General features: G+C 39.5%; 2 protein-coding genes across 5 annotated transcripts; one reads left to right on the top strand and one right to left on the bottom strand.

Moving 5' to 3' along the window:
• The first annotated feature begins 1,456 nt into the window (after positions 1-1,456).
• On the top strand, positions 1,457-6,276 carry LOC131355965 (eukaryotic translation initiation factor 5A-1). Of its 3 annotated transcripts, none has more exons than XM_058394615.1 (6): positions 1,457-1,837; positions 3,180-3,355; positions 3,637-3,741; positions 3,894-4,025; positions 4,133-4,205; positions 5,172-6,276. In XM_058394615.1, exons 2-5 carry the CDS (start codon positions 3,188-3,190, stop codon positions 4,193-4,195), a joined length of 468 nt encoding a protein of 155 aa, XP_058250598.1. In that variant the 5' UTR covers positions 1,457-1,837; positions 3,180-3,187; the 3' UTR covers positions 4,196-4,205; positions 5,172-6,276. The 3 variants fall into 3 exon arrangements, with proteins under 3 accessions (XP_058250598.1, XP_058250597.1, XP_058250596.1); XM_058394614.1 differs by having other exon boundaries at positions 5,081-6,276; XM_058394613.1 differs by lacking the exon at positions 5,172-6,276 and having other exon boundaries at positions 1,458-1,837; positions 4,133-4,583.
• A 1,688-nt stretch (positions 6,277-7,964) lies between these two features.
• LOC131355964 (G protein pathway suppressor 2-like) lies at positions 7,965-17,963 on the bottom strand. 2 transcript variants are annotated; one of them, XM_058394610.1, is made up of 11 exons: positions 17,624-17,766; positions 17,424-17,541; positions 16,598-16,707; positions 14,139-14,251; positions 13,970-14,049; positions 13,662-13,741; positions 13,367-13,541; positions 11,620-11,703; positions 11,393-11,469; positions 9,476-9,571; positions 7,965-8,414 (listed from the first exon to the last, which is right to left on the bottom strand). In XM_058394610.1, exons 1-11 carry the CDS (start codon positions 17,624-17,626, stop codon positions 8,322-8,324), a joined length of 1,029 nt encoding a protein of 342 aa, XP_058250593.1. In that variant the 5' UTR covers positions 17,627-17,766; the 3' UTR covers positions 7,965-8,321. The 2 variants fall into 2 exon arrangements, with proteins under 2 accessions (XP_058250593.1, XP_058250594.1); XM_058394611.1 differs by lacking the exon at positions 17,624-17,766 and adding an exon at positions 17,773-17,963 and having other exon boundaries at positions 7,967-8,414.
• Between the last annotated feature and the right edge of the window lie 1,797 nt (positions 17,964-19,760).

Below are 19,760 nucleotides of genomic sequence, written 5' to 3'. Positions count from 1 at the left end.
GCTGCAAATTAAGTCTGGTATTATTCCAAATCCAGTAAAACGACGATTTTTTAAAAATCCAATTGCAAAGTGTTCTAGTGATCTTCTCTAAGATATTCTTTATGTATGGTATTATAGATAACTGAACTAAACTATGTCAGAAACTTTGTGTCAAAAACAACAAACAAACAAACGTGTTTGGTAATACATCAGTTTTATTACTGTTATTTGTTATTTATTTGATATTTTATTTAGGCACGTATGTTCGTATGATGTGATAAACTTCAAATGCCATGGTTTGGAAGGGGCTAGTTTTTGAGCTTGCTTGGGCGATATCATGTTCGGACCTTTGTGCAAAAACAATATAGTATTGTGTATTATCTTGTACGCTGTATGTATGATGTAAGGTGAACTTAATGACGATCACGATATACGGTTTTTATTATTTTTTTTATTTTTGCATGATCTGGCATCTCTGTCTACAGGTTCAACAGGTGCTTTATTCATCATATAAATTTGTCACTGATTCTCGCTAATAGCTCGTTAGGTGTTGTTAAAGAAGACCACGATAATGTTTTGTAAAGACTACGCTGTACCAGCCCAACCCAGTGCAGCACAGCACCAGCCATCTGTTAAACACATATCAAGTCGTACAGCCGTCAGTGATAAATTACACCCCAGAGTCTGGGCCAAAACACTGAGAGCAAACTCTAGCGTCGGTTGAGGAAAATGCCCGTCCTTAGCCTCCCTAACGCTACCCTCTTCTACCACTAAAAGTTCGCCAGACTCAGGTTTCACACGGCTATATTTATCCAAACAACCACAGACTGGCAACACTGCACTGACCATGACCATGCCTTATGGCCTACATTTGTTTCCTGTCTGTAAAAAAAATCCCAAAACTAAACTAAACTAAAAAAAACTTAGTTTTGTTGCATTCTTTGAGATTGCAAAAACGTTGCAATAATCTGTTAATGTAGGATTTTCCCCCCTTAAAATAACAGTAAAGCCTCATGTATACGTTTCCAAATGTTCGTTTATATCTCATCATAAATAATTATTATGAATATGCATATATGCTAAAGTTGATATCGTCGGATGTGGACGCTAATGCGCATGCGTGAAAATGAGGAATCGTGGCGTGCGTAAAACGGACTACGTAGAGTTTTGATGAATATGGTTTTGCCGTATCTTTCCGCCCCGAACTAGCGGAACCGATCTGGAAGAATAAATGGGAGTGGAACAAAAGCGTGTCTATAGAGAGGAAGTAAATCGAACTTGTGAAGTACAAAGTTAACAACAAAAAAAACACTGTAAATGCATTTCGCCCGCATTATTGATATACACTGCTATAATGAGAGATCTTATTTTTCCGCTAATGGATCAACTGGCCACGAGGCAGAGTGCGCGCTCACGCGACCGCGTGCCCCGCCCGGCCTATAGAATTTAAAGAGCGAAGGGCAAGCGCGCATGCGCAGTGAGGAGGAAACTGCTGAGGTTCGTTTCATGGCAATGTGTGGCTGAGTCGGTGCGGGTGAGTCAAAGAGAGTGAACAGAGAAAAGCTAGCACGCGCGAGAGAGTTTGGGGCTCACACTTGTGTTGGCTGCTAACCTGTGCGTGTGGCCTCGGTAAAGGCTCGGACCTGCAGTCGGAAAAGGAAAGAGAGTGAGAAAGAAATAAATAAACGCCTGGAATGACGGTAGCGTCCAAAGAGCTGATTTAAGTCAGAACAGGGGTAGTGCGCAGCCACGAGCAGCCGAGATAAGCGAGCAGTGAAAAAGTGAGACGTCCAAGCAAGACTAACTCAGTTGGTGGATTGCCCCGTAACGTCTAGGGTGGGAAAAGATCGCAAATAAGGTAAGTAGACGAACTGAAGCTTTGAAATAACCTGGTAATATGGCGCGAGCTCGCTTTAGAGTAGTCCCCTCCTTCCAAAAAAAAAACATGATCATCTTCAGCTACCATTTCTTTCATTTTGCACGCTGAACTTGAGCTGTTTTACCGAACCAACTTCAGACAAAGCGGTTTTCCAGCTGGGCCTAAGGCTCCGTGTGTTTGCGTTAATTTTCACGGGATGGGAAATGTCGGGATGACGCCAAAAATTTTCTTTAGGCCTCAGCTTCAACTTTGCGGAACTGCAAAATGTGAAAAAATACATCTTCGAAGATCTGGCCGAGTTAAATCATGAGATCTTGGCAAGAGATCAAATGACTCAGATCATAACTTAAGCCCGTGTGGCCGGCCATGAAGCGTCCCGGATTAGCGCAGCCCGTCGCCCTTAGAGCAAACCTCGTGTTAGCTTTATAGGCGTTAACGGGCTAAAGTTGGGCGCTCACTTTCGAGCTCACCACGTCGCCGTGTTTTGCACCAGCGTGTCCGCGGTGAGATCTGAGCTCTGTGGGACTCGAGTGAGAGCTGTAGGCCGCAGTGAAGTTAAACCCCAGGCTCAGTTCAGCCCGCTTTGTTTCGCAGTGTGTGACTCGCAGTGTGTAGCTCTATAGCGGGCCTGCTCAGTCTCACCCACTGTGGCTAGCATGTTAGCATGCCGGCGCCGGCGGATTACCGCCACATTATGGAAATGGAAAACTGGGACCGGTTTTTGTGGCAGCTCCAAATGTCAAACTATCATATTTAAGCTGATAAAAAATTAAAACGGCTGACACGCCGTGCAGGCTTGCTAATAAGCCGTTTTCGCCGACACGCTGATAGCATGGAGACAGCATGACTTGACGTTTGGGCCCTTCCACGTGAGCGCGTGCGCGCCGACATGCATCGCCACTGCAGGCATTATTCACTTTTTTTTTCTTTCACTACCTGCTGGTAAATTTAAGATCACGCAGATTTTTATAATTAATGATTACTTTTAAAATCTTTTTTTTGTATAGATATAGTTGTAAGGATTTCTGCAGGAGCATGGCTAACAGGTGCCTTGCCTGTGTTACCTAATTTGGCGCTGCTGTTCGAGCTAGCAAGATGCAGTATTATTCAATATTATACCTCAATGAAACATTTACTTATAAAGTAACAAGACGGCCTGAAAGTTTCATTAACACAATTTTCACTCTTGGCTGGTCATCAGAGAATCACCATATTCAGCTTGACACCTTTCCAACTTTTTGTAACGGTATTTTATCAACATGATGAACTCCAGGACCTAGGAGCAGAATAATTAATTTCATGGTTGTTTGTCTGCCTTCAGGATACATAATGGCAGATGCTGATTTGGATTTCACGACAGGAGATGCTGGGGCTTCCACCACTTACCCCATGCAGTGTTCTGCCCTGCGCAAGAACGGCTTTGTAGTGCTGAAGGGTCGACCATGCAAGATTGTGGAGATGTCAACTTCCAAAACTGGCAAACATGGACACGCAAAGGTGACTGGACATCATGAAATAAAATGTTTATCTAGTTTTAGCCCAAGGGTTAAGTCTGGATTAGTTTCTGGGTAAAACAACAACACAGAAAATTTTCTTAGCCATAAGAGATGCCCTGAGCTTATTTTCATTCAGAATGTAATTTGATTAAATGCATCTGTTGTATACCATATGTTACTGAATGACCAGTAGTTGCTCTGTGGAAACCATGCAGCTCATAAAGTTACAAAAAGATGGAAATTAAGCTCTTTAACTCTTGTTTTTTCCCCCTGTATTAACAGGTCCACATGGTTGGCATTGACATCTTCACTGGCAAAAAATATGAAGATATCTGTCCTTCAACTCACAATATGGATGTCCCCAACATCAAGAGAATGGACTATCAGGTAAAAAATGTCTGATATGCTGACCTGATCCTTTCATGTTTTAGAACAAGTGAAATAAATGATACAGAACGAGAGTTGTACACTCCTGGTATTTAGAAATATAATGACATTTTGGGATGTTTCTAACCCTCAAATCCTACCCCTATCCACAGTTGATTGGCATCACGGATGGCTACCTGTCTCTGCTCCAGGACAGTGGTGAGGTCAGAGAAGACTTGAAAATGCCTGAGGGAGATCTGGGCAAAGAGATTGAGAGCAAGTATGAGGCTGGAGAGGAGATCCTGGTAAATGCCTTTGGCTCAACACTACTCTACTCAATTACCCTCACACTACTTTGTAAAAACGTTTTATATAACTGGAGGACTAATTGCTTACCTTGCCTGTTTTTCAGATCAGTGTCCTGTCTGCAATGAATGAGGAGGCTGCAGTGGCCATTAAAGCCATGACTAAATAAAACGCTGCAGGTACACAGAGCTCTCGTGTGTGTGTGTACGTGTATGCATGTTCACCTGCTAGAGAGTAACTGTGCTACGCTAGTGTGCCAACAGCAAAGCACTAATCCAAGTGTTTACGTTATATTCCAGCAATTAAAAGTTTTTTTCAGTCAAATAATTATCCATGTGGTGATCTCAATAAAATATACTATTTAGTTCAAAAACTCAGTGTGTTCAATTAACTGTGTATTCTGGGGATACATTTCTGTACAACACAATGTATAGATTTCACTATTAGAAACGGGACAACGATGGTTTGCTTTTTGCACACTGGTGCTTGCATGACCACCATAGTATCACAAAGTATGTTTTTTTTTTTTTTTTTGTTTTTTTTTTTTTTGTTTTTTTTGTTGTTTGGTAATCCCATTGCTCTGTACACCATAACAGACATGATGGATGAAGAAATTGTATATTGGATGTTGTGCATGTTCTGTAGTTTGTACTAGCTGGATTACACTGGTTCTGTTAACATGGTGAGGTTAATTGTTGATGAATAAAAGCATCAAAAGGCTGCTGCTATACAGGAGATATTAACCTTTAACCAGTGGTATATTTGGCATGAGTATTAGAATGATTCCTGTAGCCACAGTGTAGTGTATGCTGAATTAGTTTTTTATTTTAACCACTCGATTGCTAAATTTTTGAACAATACAGACCATCTCAATTCCCAGTTACGTAACATTTAACAAAAACTTTGACATATCTTGTCAAGTTGCCACTTTGGATGTATTCTATAGTTTTTTTTTTGGTCAATCTAGTTACTGATGCTGTCCATTTTCCTTTCCTTTCCCTCTGACCCTTTTAATTGCAAATTTCCTCTTTATATGCTTTTCTGTTGTTCTTAGTTGTACTCGAACCCTTTGATTTTCATTCTGACTTGCTACCTTACCTCCTGCCTGTTCTTCCTCTGCCTTCCCTTTTCTCACTTTCTCTCAGGTATTGGCAAGATGCACTGGACCTGGACAGAAGGAGAGAATTACGCCACAGCAATGCTATCCCCCCCCCCTGTTTTCTCTCTTTATTTTTTAATTCTTTGTTCTCTCCCCTTCTTTATGTACTTTAGCCTGTCTTTGGGTTGAAAAATTAGGAGAAAAAAAATAAATAATTGGAAATGGTTGCAAATGGACAAATATCTGTAAATACACTGAATATACATTAATCAACAATATTTTGAATGTATATATTAGAGGAAGAAAAAGGCAGAATGACACATGAGCTCTTTGGCTTTGGGAACTGTAAAGGCACATCATATGTATTGTACTAACATGAGTGTCTGTTCTCATTTTGTCTTTGGCTTGTTTTGTTTTTTTTGTTTGTTTGTTTTCCCCTTTTTTTAATATTTACATTTGTCCCAATTATCACCCTTGCCATTATAAATTGGGCTTGCTAAGTAAGCGCAGAGGCCAGTTACAATACAGGCACTGTGGTAAAAGACAAGAAGACCATGTGTTATAGGGTGTGGTGTGGTCTTTTCTCTCTTCACCCACTCCTTTATCTTCTGATAGTCACAATATAGAAGATGAAGGGGCTTCCTGATATTGAGTAAGCAAGTGTATTTAGTGGGAAGTAAAAACTGGTTAATAAAAAACTGTCCTGTTTACACATTTTTAAGCATTAGTCAAATTTAATCCATTTTCATGTAGAGGAACGATTTCACCAAATGTTGAGAACTGTAGTCTTAAAATGGTTTGTCTGAATAAGGTCATTGATCGGGGAGGCACACGGTTCCTTAGTTAAAAACGAAAGAAAAAAAACATAGGGGGAGTATAGCAGGCAAAGATTGTGGTCTCAGGCTAAGAGATAACCATAACTGTCATTCCCTTACCACCATTAAAGGGGCTATTCTCCAATGATCAGTTTAATTTGGTGAATCCCTATCCCTATGGGTTTGGCTCTCTATGCTGGTAACTTGGTGTTAAGACAATTTCTTTTTACTTTCATATTACCTAAGCAGAACTTTTGTTTGTACCCTGACTGTGATAAACAGCTGTATTAAACCAAGAAATTCTCATACCCTAATATTAAAAAATGAGCGCCTACATTTCTGTTTCAGTGTCTGATGGGCATTCATTATTGCAACACCGTTGTATGCTGACTTTGTACAGATTTAATGGATCTCTTGATTCAAACGAGCAAAATATTTGTATTTACATTAAATTAAAAAAAAAAACCTCAAGTTAAGTAGACTGGAATAATAATCTTAGTTGGAAGGAAATGCAGTGTAGCTCGTATTAAGTAGGACATAGGATGTTACATAGGAAGGGAAGTTATAAAAAAAAAAAGAGAGAGAGAGAATTTTGACCTAATTGTGATGAGAATGATAAAAAAAAAAAAAAAAACCCTGCATCAACTGCTGTGACGTCCGCAAACTTAAAAATGTGAGACAGGTTAACCAGAAAAAGACAACAAACATTTCTACTGTTTCTATTTTAAGGATAGTTCAGTAGGGTGCAATTATTACCAGCGATGTAGTCAGGAACTGCTGGCTGGCAGCGTCAAGTGTGAAAACTCAGCTGCATGGTGGATTTTCAGGTGATTCTTCAACAACAACAAAAAAACATATATATATATATATATATATATATATATATATATATAAAAACAATCAATTTTTCGCTAATGTTGATGCTGCTGCCCAAAATAAACGCATCTCGGTGCTGACTGGCATAGCTCTTGTCTGGTGAGAAAAACAAGTGTGTGTTTTTTCTGACCATTTTCAGCTGAAATATTTTGCTGGCAGTCCTAATAACTATAGTTAACAGTTATACTTGTCTAATGTTAGCTACATTGAACATACTTTCTCTGTTTAACTTTGGAGAATGCCAGAACTCCCCATGACTCCTGAGAGCTCTATGAGCACGGGAAGGGCAGTAGGGCTTCCAGGCAGACAGCTCAAAAACTACACGACTTATTTCAGATTTATGTCAGAGCGATGGCTCGTATTCGCATACAGTGTTGAATTGTGACGCTCCTAAACAACATGCATTTAAGGTTGGAAAGAATTTTCTGGAAGCATAATACTGTGTCAAGATGATTAAATCATTAGAATCACACAAACCTAGTAGGAGACATCCTAAAACTATCCTCATTCCTTCCACATAAATTATTATATCATACCTAATGTTAACTGGGGAATATGTACCGTTTATGGAACATTTACAGGTAATTGATGATTTGGGACATTTTCCCCTTGCTAGAGGCCAAGGCACAGTTTAGTAAAATAATTGACTTCACCAAGAGGACCAACAGAAACATATTGTACAGGCCATTTCAGTTTCATCTTGAAATGCTGTGCATGTGGGAGTCCTTCCTAATCAGCTTCAACTTTAAAACCTTGATTTAATATTCAGAGCAGCCTCCCATGAATCATTAATAAGCTACAAGTCATTTTACAGTGGAAGATAGCTTCTTTTTCTAGTTTTCCTTTGGGTTGCCAATAATTTTGGACTAACTGTAAATGAAGAAGGCTTTGGCCAGGAGACAGCAAAAATAAAACCCATACTCAATTATTTAAGAATCTTTCAGCAGAAATCAAGTCTAGCCATGGTTGTCAAATATAATTTTGTTTTACAAACAAGTGGAACTTCTACAGTAGTAATCAACATCTGTCTGTGTAAACATCTGTCTCTGTAAACCTAATACAGAATCTGTTCTGGAAGTCATGTCAGTATGAGAGAGTATATATGAGATATGCAAAAAAAAAAAACCCACATACTGTTCACACATGTATTTTTATTCAGTCTGAACAAAACTCCTAAGACTGTTTCTATTTCAGACATTTCATATCATATTTAAACAAATGTATTAAATCTATGATCTAGTCATTTTGACAGCTGTATCCATTATACAAAAGAAAAAAGTATGAAGAAGGGTGATTTCATTAATGAAATCTTTCCCTTGTGTAATGTTTTTAAGAGAAGCCACAAAAATATCTACATGAAAAGTGTATTTACATTTAGAGGTCATCCAAATCTGACCTGTACAGGGTTATTTGACCCTTATTAACCCAGTGTGATGGTCAATTTGGTAATGGCCACATGAGTTGTTTTTTTTTTGTTTTGTTTTTTTTACATGGTCTGCTTTTAGTTATTTGCTATGGTGATAGAATCTCTGTCCAGCTTGTGGGTGGGAGAGGAAAGCATGACGGGGAGCTGGCTGAGGAGAGCTCTGAAATGGGGCCTGTCAAATAGAAACAGAAATATTAAGAGTTGAGTGTTAAGCAAGTAAAATGCATCTAAAAATCATACACACCACAAAAGGTATAACCTGAATAAATGAAAATTAAAATGAGATTATATGAGCCAAAAGAAAATAAAATGTGTACAATAAGAAATCAAGATTTCATTAGGCATGTTTACATGCGTATATTTTCTACTGATGGAATTGAATCCAATTGCAGATTCTGTATTTAGTTCTGAATCTTACATGTACCCTAAACATTGTAATACGGTGGAAATATTAGTTTCATTATGTGCATTACATACACTAATCAGGCAGAACATTATGACCAACTGCCTAATATTGGTGTTGGTCCCCCTTTTTGCTGCAAAATCAGCCTTGACCCTGTCATGCAATATGTATTCTGATACCGTTCTATCAGAACCAGCATTAACTTCTTCAGCAATTTGAGCAACAGTAGCTCGTCTGTTGGATTGGATCACACGGGCCAGCCTTCGCTCCCCACGTACATCAATGAGCCTTGGCCGCCCATGACCCTGTCCCCGGTTCACCACTGTTCCTTCCTTGGACCACTTTTGATAGATACTGACCACTGCAGACCGGGAACACCCCACAAGAGCTGCAGTTTTGGAGATGCTCTGATCCAATCGTCTAGCCATCACAATTTGGCCTTGTCAAACTCGCTCAAATCCTTACGCTTGTCCATTTTTCCTGCTTCTAACACATCAACTTTGAGGACAAAATGTTCACTTGCTGCCTAATATATCCCACCCACTAACAGGTGCCATGATGAGGAGATCATCAGTGTTATTCACTTCACCTCTCAGTGCTCATAATGTTATGCCTGATCAGTATATATTCATACCGAAACTTGCACAGATGTTGTGTTCATACCACTGAACTGGTATTTTTAAACCTGATACAAGAAATCCCCATGCTATTTTTTTTCTAGTTATTGAATTATTTTATTGAAGTATCTGATAAAACCATCACTCTGATTACCAGCATGGTTGCATGTAAACATACTGACTGACCCTTAAAGCATTCCTTGCTGAGCTCACCTTTGCGGTAGGAATCTGAACAGCCAGTGAAGGTGTAGGCAGCAGTCCTGCAGCACTTACATGTAGAGCCTGTGCATGCACAGGCCTCAGGGCACCCTGTAACAGACACACACATTAATTTTAACATCAAACAGTGTACATTTGATATGCATATGAAGCACCTACTGTGTTTGATTTCATACTTCCTTAAACAGAATGAATGAAATGTATTTTGTAGTCAAATTCACCATGAATACACAAGAATTATAACCAGGAAACAAAGACATCACTTCACTGTAAAAGCAAATACTGTACATGCTGCAACTACAGAAAACAATTGGTTCAAAAACATTGTGAAACATGAAAACCAGTGCACTCTGGTGTCACACCAGCTACAAAGTTTGTCAGACATTAGGTGGTGTTCATGAGGACTTCTTAGTAACTATGAAAAAATGGCCCATTCAGTACAAACAATACATGCTGATGCAAAAAAATGATCCAGGCTTCAGTAATTTAGGTCAGTATTGAGCACTTTTCAGTTCACATCTAGGGCTGTATGAAAAAAAAAATCTATAAGGACAGTTTATGGCAAGCCTCTGCTTGTCATGTGAGTGTGTGCATAGTTTAGCACAAAAAATGTACACTAGAGCAAACCAGCAATTAGGGCTGCACGATTAATCGAAAAAAGAATCACGGTCCCGATTCACACAGAATCTTCTTTCTAAATGACGGCGATTCACTTGCATGTACGATATTTCCCTGTATTCAGACGCGGCATTCACGTGATTATTTTACAACAATCCAACATGATATATCAGTCAAACACAGTGTAAAACCAAACCCTATCTCCTCTCTCTTCCTCATTTGCTGAGTTCCACTGTCACAAGTGTCCAAGTGACGTGTAAGAAGGCGGCAGACCAAACAGATAGTCAGTGCACGTCTTGGATTTGGAGTGGCAATTTTCACGCAAAAGAGAAAAAATGAGCGCCAGTGAAGAAAGTCCTTGTGGCGACGGTGAGAGTGACAATGCAATAATATTGGTACCGAATAAAGGAGCACATTGCACCGGTGTGGAACTTTTTCGGTTTTAAATCCGACGATGATGCACAAGGAGCCATAATCTGTAAGCAATGCTTTGGCATCGTGGCAGCACCGCAAGGTAACACTACCAATCTCTACAACCACCTCAGACATCACCACAAAATACAGTACGAGTTAGCCATGAAGGACGAGGGAGCCACACCAAAAAATACCAGCCGCCAGACCACACAAACTTCCATAACTCAGACATTACACGGTGCTTCCCTATACCCCTCAAGTTCCCAGCGGCACAAAGACATAACTAACGCCATCGCTCATCACATCGCTAAAGACATGGCTCCAATAAACACTCAAAATGTTGATCAGTTAGTGTTCTTGGCCAAGAACCTTTAAGTTCTTTAAATTTGGCCAGTTGGAGTGTACTAAAAGCACAGGGGCTAATTATTTTAATCATTATTGTTAACATTCTATTGTTTATGTTCAACAGCTTACAGCTTTTAAGTTACTCACCTTAAGGGGTCTAAAATAAGGAAAAGAAACTATGTTTTGTTACTTTTAAGTCCAGCACTTTTATTATAACTGAAAGTCCTGTGTAGCACTTTTTTCACTTGAGTGCAATAAATGTTTTGGTTGATAAAATGATAATCGTGTGAGAGAATCGTGATCTTATTTCCTATGGAGAAAAATCGTGATTCACATTTTAGCAAGAATCGTGCAGCCCTACCAGCAATGCACACTAATGTCCATTCTGTCAAAAGATTGTGAATGTCATCTTATATGCAATACAGTTATCTGAACAGGCACCACCAGCATATTGAAAGGTCCCACCACCATTTTACTCCTTGGTGCAAGTACGTTTTTAGGAATGAAATGAAAGCAGAAATGAAATGGTTTTACCGAGTCAGTGAAGCCGGACTGCTGATTGGCATGTTCCAGTTGCTTCTGAAGGGGTATACTGGCACTGGGCAGAAATCCTATAATAGGTGACAAAAGAGCATGAACAGTGAATGAAACAAAGATGATCATTCGCTACTTACTGATAAGCAGAAAAAGCAAAAGCAAAGAATGTGTCATAATAATAATAATAATAATAATAATAATAATAATAATAAGCTTGTGTCTACCTGGCTGAGAAGCAAAGTGGCTGTGGACAGCGTAACCCTGGGGCTGATGGGGCAGGTAGGGCATGGTCTGGAAAGCTGAAGCACCTTTAAAGAGAGTAACAGGAAAACATCCAGTGAGCAGCAGGTCAGTGGGTGGAAACTGTGGGTGAAGTTGAATGAGGTGTGAGGAGAACGGTCAGACAAGCTGACAGGAAGTCTATAGTTAACTCAAATAGCTAAAAGAGCAGAAATCCATACAATATATTCAACCTCAGGGCAGCCTTGGGGCTAGAACTGCAAAAATTACAGCCGGTGTCACTACTGTCAGCTTACGACCAGAACCTAAGGCTACAAGTTCACCAACAGTGGACAATAAAAGATTCAAAATCAATTCGTCCGAGAAATCTTGATTTCTGCTCCGACGTGCAGATGGTAAGGACAGAATTTAGCATCAACAGAAGGACTCCATGGACTCCTGTCTTGTGTTAAAAGTTCAAGGTGGTGCTATGATGTGACAAATTTTTTCTTGGCACACCTTAATACTAATCAATCATTGTTTGAATGCCACGGCCTATCCAAGTAAGGTTGCTGACCATTTTCATTCCTTTAGGACTACAATGCAGTCGTGTAAGGCTTATTTCCAATGTGATAATCCACCAATAACAAAACACAATCATCTCAAACAGTATCTATGAACATAACCTCTGCCTCACCTAGTCACCGGATCCAAATCCCCTTATACATGTGTCTGTATTTATGAAAACGCAAATACAAACCCTATACCTGACCTACTAGATGAAACAAAGCTTGTTATTAGGTAACTATAGTAACACAAACTAGCATGGATAAGAAAATGATTTGCCATGAGAGTCGATACACACACACACACACACACACACACACAACAGTGAGAGCAAGGGAATCTCGAATGCTCTACTTAAAAGCTAACCACAGATCAAATCATTTAAAAATCCTCAAGTGGATTAAAATAAAATGAAGCCATATTGTTATTAACTTACTGACATCATATGCAAGTGAGTGAACATGGTGTAACTGGTTAAAAATAAAAGCACTTTATAACCGATGACATGTACAATTACATTACATATTGCTTGGTGCTGTTTGCTTTAGAAGGTCAAATGAGCAGAGAAGCCAGATGACCAGGTGGCATGTCCAAAATACTCACCATATTTTATTATAATGTTGCTGGAGATATCTTACTTCTATATAAACATTCGTCCATGGTCAAGACAGAAAATCTTTGCGAGCTCTGCAGCGTCAGTGATTTGTAGCCTGCATCTTTATCAGCATGCAAGTTAGTGGGTGCACATCTTTTCTTTCCACTGCCACCATTAGCTACTCTGAAACATTACTAAATACTCAACTATGTAAAAAAAAATAGAGCTACGAACAGTTTTGCTCTTATGGCTTAGGACTATGATTGCTATGCTTTATGACTGCAATTACCATTCCAACAGTAAATAGCTGTAAATTTCAACAAAATAGGCTTCATGTTAAAACGAGAATAATTTTCTGGTTATTTTTGACCATATAATACACAGTTAAAGAAGGGACTTATTTATCTGGTGTCACTAGGGTGAAGCTGCCTTTGACTCACTCATTAGGGATAAATTGATATATTTAAACTGTATATTCTGAGAGTATATAGCCAGTTATGTTGTTTAAAGCACTAAAATAAAATCGAATTAAATATGAGGCAAGTATTTCCCACTTGACCAGATTTCATTCAGAGTGGCTTTATACGTACCAGCCCTGATCTGTGTTCCTGAGAAGCTGATGGGGACAGATGCAGCTGGGCCGTAGGTGGAAGGGTGCTGAGCCTGCGTGACTGCATACGCCTCATGAACTGCAGAGCTGGCTGAAAACTGAGCATGCTCAGTAGAGCCTGGAGCGTAAGCAGACTGACCAGGGAAGTGGCGGCCCTAATCGACACGAATACAGATCAGTGATTAAAAAAAAAACAGAAAAGAAAAGAAAGAGACAAGCACAGTGTTTCAGAATGTGGTCATTTTTGGAGAAAAAGAAAAACAAATCGGACTCACAGGGATACCAGGTGTCTGAAACAACTGTTTTCCACGTTCTCCCAACAGACCTGCAGGCCTGCTGTGGCTCACAGGACTACCTGAAAGATCAATACATATATAAAACATGAAGAATAAAACTACACACCTCTATCGATGGATATTATCACAGTTTAAATTCTAACAATGCCACAGCCGGGAGCTTGACCGTCTGTAAAGTATCTTTTTCACAGGCAGCAGTAAAGGCTATACAACAGATATACCATATTTACAGTGATATAGCTCTTTAAAGCTCTTCCATTTTCTAAAACACGATGGGTTGAACCCACCTTGCAAGCTGAGCAGGTGCTGTCCTGAGTGCAGAGGTATACTGGGTTGGTAACTGGCTGAAGTCAGGGTCGTAATATCACTGTCGATTAGAACAGAGGATAAGGATGAAAACGCAGTATAGAAATGTGAAGATAGCACAAAATCCACGCAGAAGCTTTTCTCACACACCTTTGCTCCTTTCTCCGGCGCTTCTCCTCTTCATGAAGGACTTTTTTCAGTTGCAGGAAGAGCTGATGTTTCTCCTCTTGCAAACCCTGCAGTTTCTCACCCATCTTCTGAACCTGTAATGCAGCGCAGGGACATCAGAATAAGCTCTCTTTGCTTCAGAAGCATCTTTTTTTTTTTTGGCCATCGAACCTGTCTTGTCGCTTGAGCAATACTTTTGGCAACTTCATGGGCATATGCAGAAATGCTTTTTTTCCCGCCTCAATGCAGCAACAAAATAAACGACAAAATATTCTCAGGATACATGCTCAGTGTTTATACTCATAAAGCAGCTGCATTTTTATTGGCTCTTTATGAGAATTCTTTTCTGTCTATGAAAATAATTACTTAAAGCTGCTGGATGTGAGATTTTTAGAACTCTGGTAGAAAAAAAAACAATACTATCACAGATCTACTTGTGGAAGAACATTTCGTAATTTGGGTAGCATTGTACTTTTTCTGCTCTACTGTGAGCTGAGAGCTTGCTCTGAATGCCAAGGAACACATTCGGGGAGAATTCAAGGTCTCAAATCACAAAATGCACAGCAAGTAGTCTAAATAGTAACGAAACCAGTGACATGTTGACATGCTATATAGTAAGGTGGTATGCCGTTTAGGACAAGAGCATATCTTTTAGCTACCATCAGCCACCATGTGTCAACATTCCATGGTGTAATAGCGCCTTAGCTAGGCCGCTATAATACAGCGGAGAGAACAAAATGAACACAGCACTCTCATCTGATATAACAATATAAACAATATTAACAAACTCGACATCATCTGTAGAGAACTAGCTAGCTATCGCAAGTTCTCTAGCTAAGGATACAAATTCCATAATGAGGAAAAATCAGATCATAATAATTCTCTAGCTTCCTGTCAAATCACAGCCTTTTCTGTTCAGCAAGAACAAAATAAAGCTAAAACTCCTGGACACATTTTCTGCTTAAAGTATTAAATCAGATTCTCTTATTATTATTATAGTTCATCCTGGGTCTGAGTAAACCCCGGGTAAATGGGTTATCTTGCTTCGTGTTTCACACTGCTCATACTTTACACAGGTTCGACAATGAATCCTGTCTATTATCATTCCTAAACCCGGTCTTAATATTCTTAATTAGCATATTTGTGCTGTCAACAACCATGACTGAATAGATGCAGCATACGGCTGCTTTAAATAACGGCTTGTCTTGTGCTTTTTGCATCAGTGAGAAGAAACATCGCCACATAAATCCTCCTTGGATGTTTTAAGCCTAAAGAAAAATGCGAAAGGAAAAACAAGAACAATACAAAATTCTTTGACAACTGTTTACACAACACACAGCGTTTCTGTGACTGATATGAAACACACACTGCTCATTTTCTGACTGGTTGTCTGTCTGTTGCTAAGCATCTAGAAGTAACATTCTAACACCACATTGTTCCACACTGTTCACATTTGGCACCTCAGTGTAGCATTAACACTGTAAAAGTACTGCTAAACCTGCATCAGAGCAGGGTTTCTTAATAAAATGCGGTAATAACACTGCTTGTAAATTAAAATTAATTTATGAAATGTTCCCCTGTCTGTGGTTAAAAGCAGGGTTTAGAGCGACGATACCCCACAGGCTTAAGTGCAGTGTGAAAATCTAATCTAACTTGCATTGTTTCCTCACACACACTCGCTCCCTCCTGCCTCTCCCTCTGTTGTCAGACTTCTTTCTTGCATACAGCTGTTGCATGATGACTTTAGTTAACCTTGATACAGCACTGACTCACAGCCCAGGAACCTTATATTACACCGTGTTTTAATTATCTCCAAGTCAAGTAGCTTTTACTATTAATTCACTAATTATGTTTATTCAGTTCGAAAGAAATCCCATGCACACTGTAGCATTCATTTCCACTGTAAAAACAAACCTGATCAAACAGCCTGATCGTTACCAGAATGGAATAATGAATGTCCATAAATTGTAGTATTAGCTGTAACAACCTAAGTATGAGCTTTTGTGTTTTAGATTCTGACACATGGAACAATAAACTAACTACTAACAAGATAGGACAATTCACTACCTTTGTAAACTGAACCAGAACCTGAAAAGAAAAGAAACTCACTGCATCTCGCTCCCTCTGATCCACTAGCACTGCTCGACTGGTCGCACCATCTCTCAGGGTACAAGGTAGGTATAGATCTAGACTCTCCTCTGTTCTGGCACAGAGGTGGCGGAATGAACTTTCCCTTAGATGTCCATACAGCCAAGAAACTGACTGTCTTCAAATGCCGGATGAAGACATACCTCTTCCTGAAGCACTTAAATTAGCTCTTATTTTTCCCTGTTTGTTTTATGTATTGTTGGATAAGAGCATCTTAGAAAAGAAAAGAAAAGAAAAGAAAATCCAGCCCTTGGTGACAAGTCTGTAACTTCCATTTCTAACGTCTTTCTCACCTGCTCTTTTGTTTCCTCCAGTGACATTCTTTCCTCCATCTCTTTTGTCCTTTTCCTCTCTTCTTCCTCTTTCATCTTCTGCTCCATCATTTTGTCCACTTCTTCCTCCTCTGCAAGCCAGGCAAGGGGACAGAAAGCAAATCTGAAACCAAGTTGTCCTATAGAAAGCTCTAATAAAAATCCAGTTTTAGTTGAGCAGTTAAAGCTCTGTTCTCAGGAACAGATGAAGCAAGGTCGCTAGGCTCAAGGCCAGATTCACCTAGATTTGGAATGTAATAGCTTAGTGGTGTTGGATTACTGATCAGAAGGTTATGGAGTTTGAATCCTAGCTCGACCAAGCTGCCACTGCTGGGCCCCTGAACAAGGCCCTTAATTGCTCAGTTGCATAAAATGAGATAAAATTGTAAGACGCTCTGAATAGATAGACAGAAATGGAATGTCAGACATTTTGTTATGTAGGTTGAGGAGCACGCTTGCCTGAAATTACAGCTAAACATTGTACATGGGAATGTTAAATGTCTTCCAGATAATGAATGATGGAACATTATGAAAATATAAAATATTGATATTTTTTATATTATGTATGTGTGTGAAGCTCATGCATTTTCGAACATACTGCCATTTTTTATTTTTTTGCATGAGTTTGGAAATGTAGTTGAACTGGACGTTTTGTTGAGACCTGGCAACCCTGGTCAGACAGAAAGCCATTGAAATTCTGAGCATGGGTCTTAATTCTGTATAAGCAGTTTGCGTTGCGTAAAAAGACGAACATTAGATATGGATACGTATAATCCACTTGTGTAAGAGGATGAAGGTGATGATGTACCTTGTCTCTTGCGCTCTCTCTCCCTCATGATGTGTTTGTGTAAAGCTCTGGCCATGGCGTTGGACAGTTTCGGTCTCTCCAACAGAGCAGGCATGGTGACGGGGAGCGGAGGGGCCAGCTACACACCAAACCAACACACAATTTACCCTCAACACCACACTCACACATTAAACACACTCCATAGTTAACATTACTCTTACCATTTTAATCACTTAACCTCGAGAGTGGCTTTCTAGCCTTGAGAAAGAAGATCTACGGAGCTACAGGACAGTCATCTTGACCTCATTTCTAATGCATTCATAGGATTTGGCTTAAAAAATTAAAAAATAAATAAAGCACGAGGACTTACTTTCGGTTTCTCTTAAATCCAAGAAAGAACTCCAAATATTCTTTACCTCCTCCTTAAACAAAACAACACGAGACTCACAAAAAAAAGACTATAAACGTGTTTATATAGTGTCTAGTCTGTTACTTGTATCTTTGAGTTGTTGTGTAGCGGTGTGCTGCTACTTCCGCTGGACTTCCTTATTTCCTTTTCCGGTACAATCTTGATGAAGTTTAAGAATGATACAAAAGTCATCTGAGAGACAGAATATCTTTTCTTGCATAAAAAATTCTGATGAAATAATTTCACCTTATTTAACCCTAACCCTAAATGCCATAGGCGCTTTTTTTTTTTAACTCTATTGATTACTAATCACCGAAGCGCCATCTATTGGACATTATTCTGCACTGCATTCTGAAATCACTGCACTAGAGAAAACAACACAATCCACCTTCACCTGAACCTCAATACCTGTACTTGTTTTCTCTACACTCTACACCGATCAGGCAAAACTTTATGACCACCTGCCTAATATTGGGTTCATCCTGCTTTTGCTGCTAAAACAGCCCTGACCCGTCCTGCACTGTGTATTCTGACACCTTTCTATCAGAACCAGCATTAACTTCTTCAGCAATTTGAGCAACAGTAGCTCGTCTGTTGGATCGGATCAGACGGGCCAGCCTTCACTCTCCATGTGCATCAATGAGCCTTGACCCTGTCGCCGGTTCACCACTGTTCCTTCCTTGGACCACTTTTGATAGATACTGACCACTGCAGACCAGGAACACCCCACAAGAGCTACAGTTTTGGAGATGCTCTGATCCAGTCATGAAGCCATCACAATATGGCCCTTGGGGCTGGGGGGGTTTCACTATACAATATGAAAATAATCTTAGTTATTCAGTAATCTGGTTATACATCCCTTTTTCTGTACCGGGTATCCTACAAAGGGTCACAGGAAACTTGGATCCTGGGCACAAGGTGAGAGACACCCTGGATGAGGTGACCAACCCATCACAGGACACAATCACACACTCATTTACACACTACAAACAATTTAGAGATACCAGTCAGCCTACAACTCATGTCTTTGGACTGGGGGAGGAAACCAGAGTACCCAGAGGAAACCCCCAAAGAACATGCAAACTCTGTGCACACAGAGCAAGCCTTCCAATTGAATGAAACCCTTGTGGTGTGAGGCAAACACTAACACTAAGCCATCTTCACCTACTTGAAATATCTAGTAGTAATAAGTGATTGGACCTGGATTTGTTTGGGTATTGCAGTGTTAAAGATGTTCACCACACTCGTTTAATGTTTTCATCAGTTTTGTTCTGGTTTCTTTCTTCATGTTGATGAATCCAATTATTTCTACAAAAAGCAAGAAAGATCTAGATTGCAAAAAACAAATATCTTTTTTTCAGTATGTAAAATTATGCATGCATATTTCATTTGTGGTTATATTGGGTCATGGCACAGTCCCGTTTAATAAACTATGTATATTATATGGAAAACTGATCTATGATTCTATGTATTTGAATTGAAATGTATTTTGCCTCTTCTGTCCTTCTCAAGAATTTGCATCCAGTGATCTATCAAAGGTTGTGTGTGGTATCTACACAAGCAGCCTTGACTTGATTACCCATCATTATGACTTCACCATCTCAGTTTTCCTTATCTACTTGATTAGTGTTCAAGCCCCAGTAACTGAATACTGCAACGCTGTCATTTGACCCAAGACCACACCCTAACATTGGCTTAAATTCTGTAAAATATTTATATCTAAATGCACTGCTGTAAACAGATTGTTCTCTGCTGTGACTCTGAGCCACTAAAGCTAAACAAAAGAGCACAGAGTTGTAACTGTATACATACACCTTTTGATGGAAACAACACAAAATAACTATATGCATTCTAAAATATTCCATGAGTGTCTGGATTACCCGTGATTACTATTATTCTAACCTTGTCACTTTTAGTTATTACCTGCATATGTCTCTTTAAATCATAAC

This window comes from Hemibagrus wyckioides, linkage group LG07 (assembly GCF_019097595.1).
Source record: "Hemibagrus wyckioides isolate EC202008001 linkage group LG07, SWU_Hwy_1.0, whole genome shotgun sequence".
NCBI classification, from domain to species: Eukaryota; Metazoa; Chordata; class Actinopteri; order Siluriformes; family Bagridae; genus Hemibagrus; species Hemibagrus wyckioides.
This window is presented reverse-complemented; position numbering and strand designations above follow the sequence as displayed.

Excerpts from the sequence above, each read along its gene's own strand:
- LOC131355965 (XM_058394615.1), top strand. The coding sequence starts at position 3,188 with ATGGCAGATGCTGATTTGGATTTCACGACAGGAGATGCTGGGGCTTCC. Across the intron at positions 3,356-3,636 it reads GCAAACATGGACACGCAAAG|GTCCACATGGTTGGCATTGA; the intron begins GTGACTGGACAT and ends CTGTATTAACAG. Across the intron at positions 3,742-3,893 it reads TCAAGAGAATGGACTATCAG|TTGATTGGCATCACGGATGG; the intron begins GTAAAAAATGTC and ends CCCTATCCACAG.
- LOC131355964 (XM_058394610.1), bottom strand. Across the intron at positions 14,050-14,138 it reads CGCCGGAGAAAGGAGCAAAG|TGATATTACGACCCTGACTT; the intron begins GTGTGTGAGAAA and ends TCTAATCGACAG. Across the intron at positions 8,415-9,475 it reads TTCAGATTCCTACCGCAAAG|GCCCCATTTCAGAGCTCTCC; the intron begins GTGAGCTCAGCA and ends TCTATTTGACAG.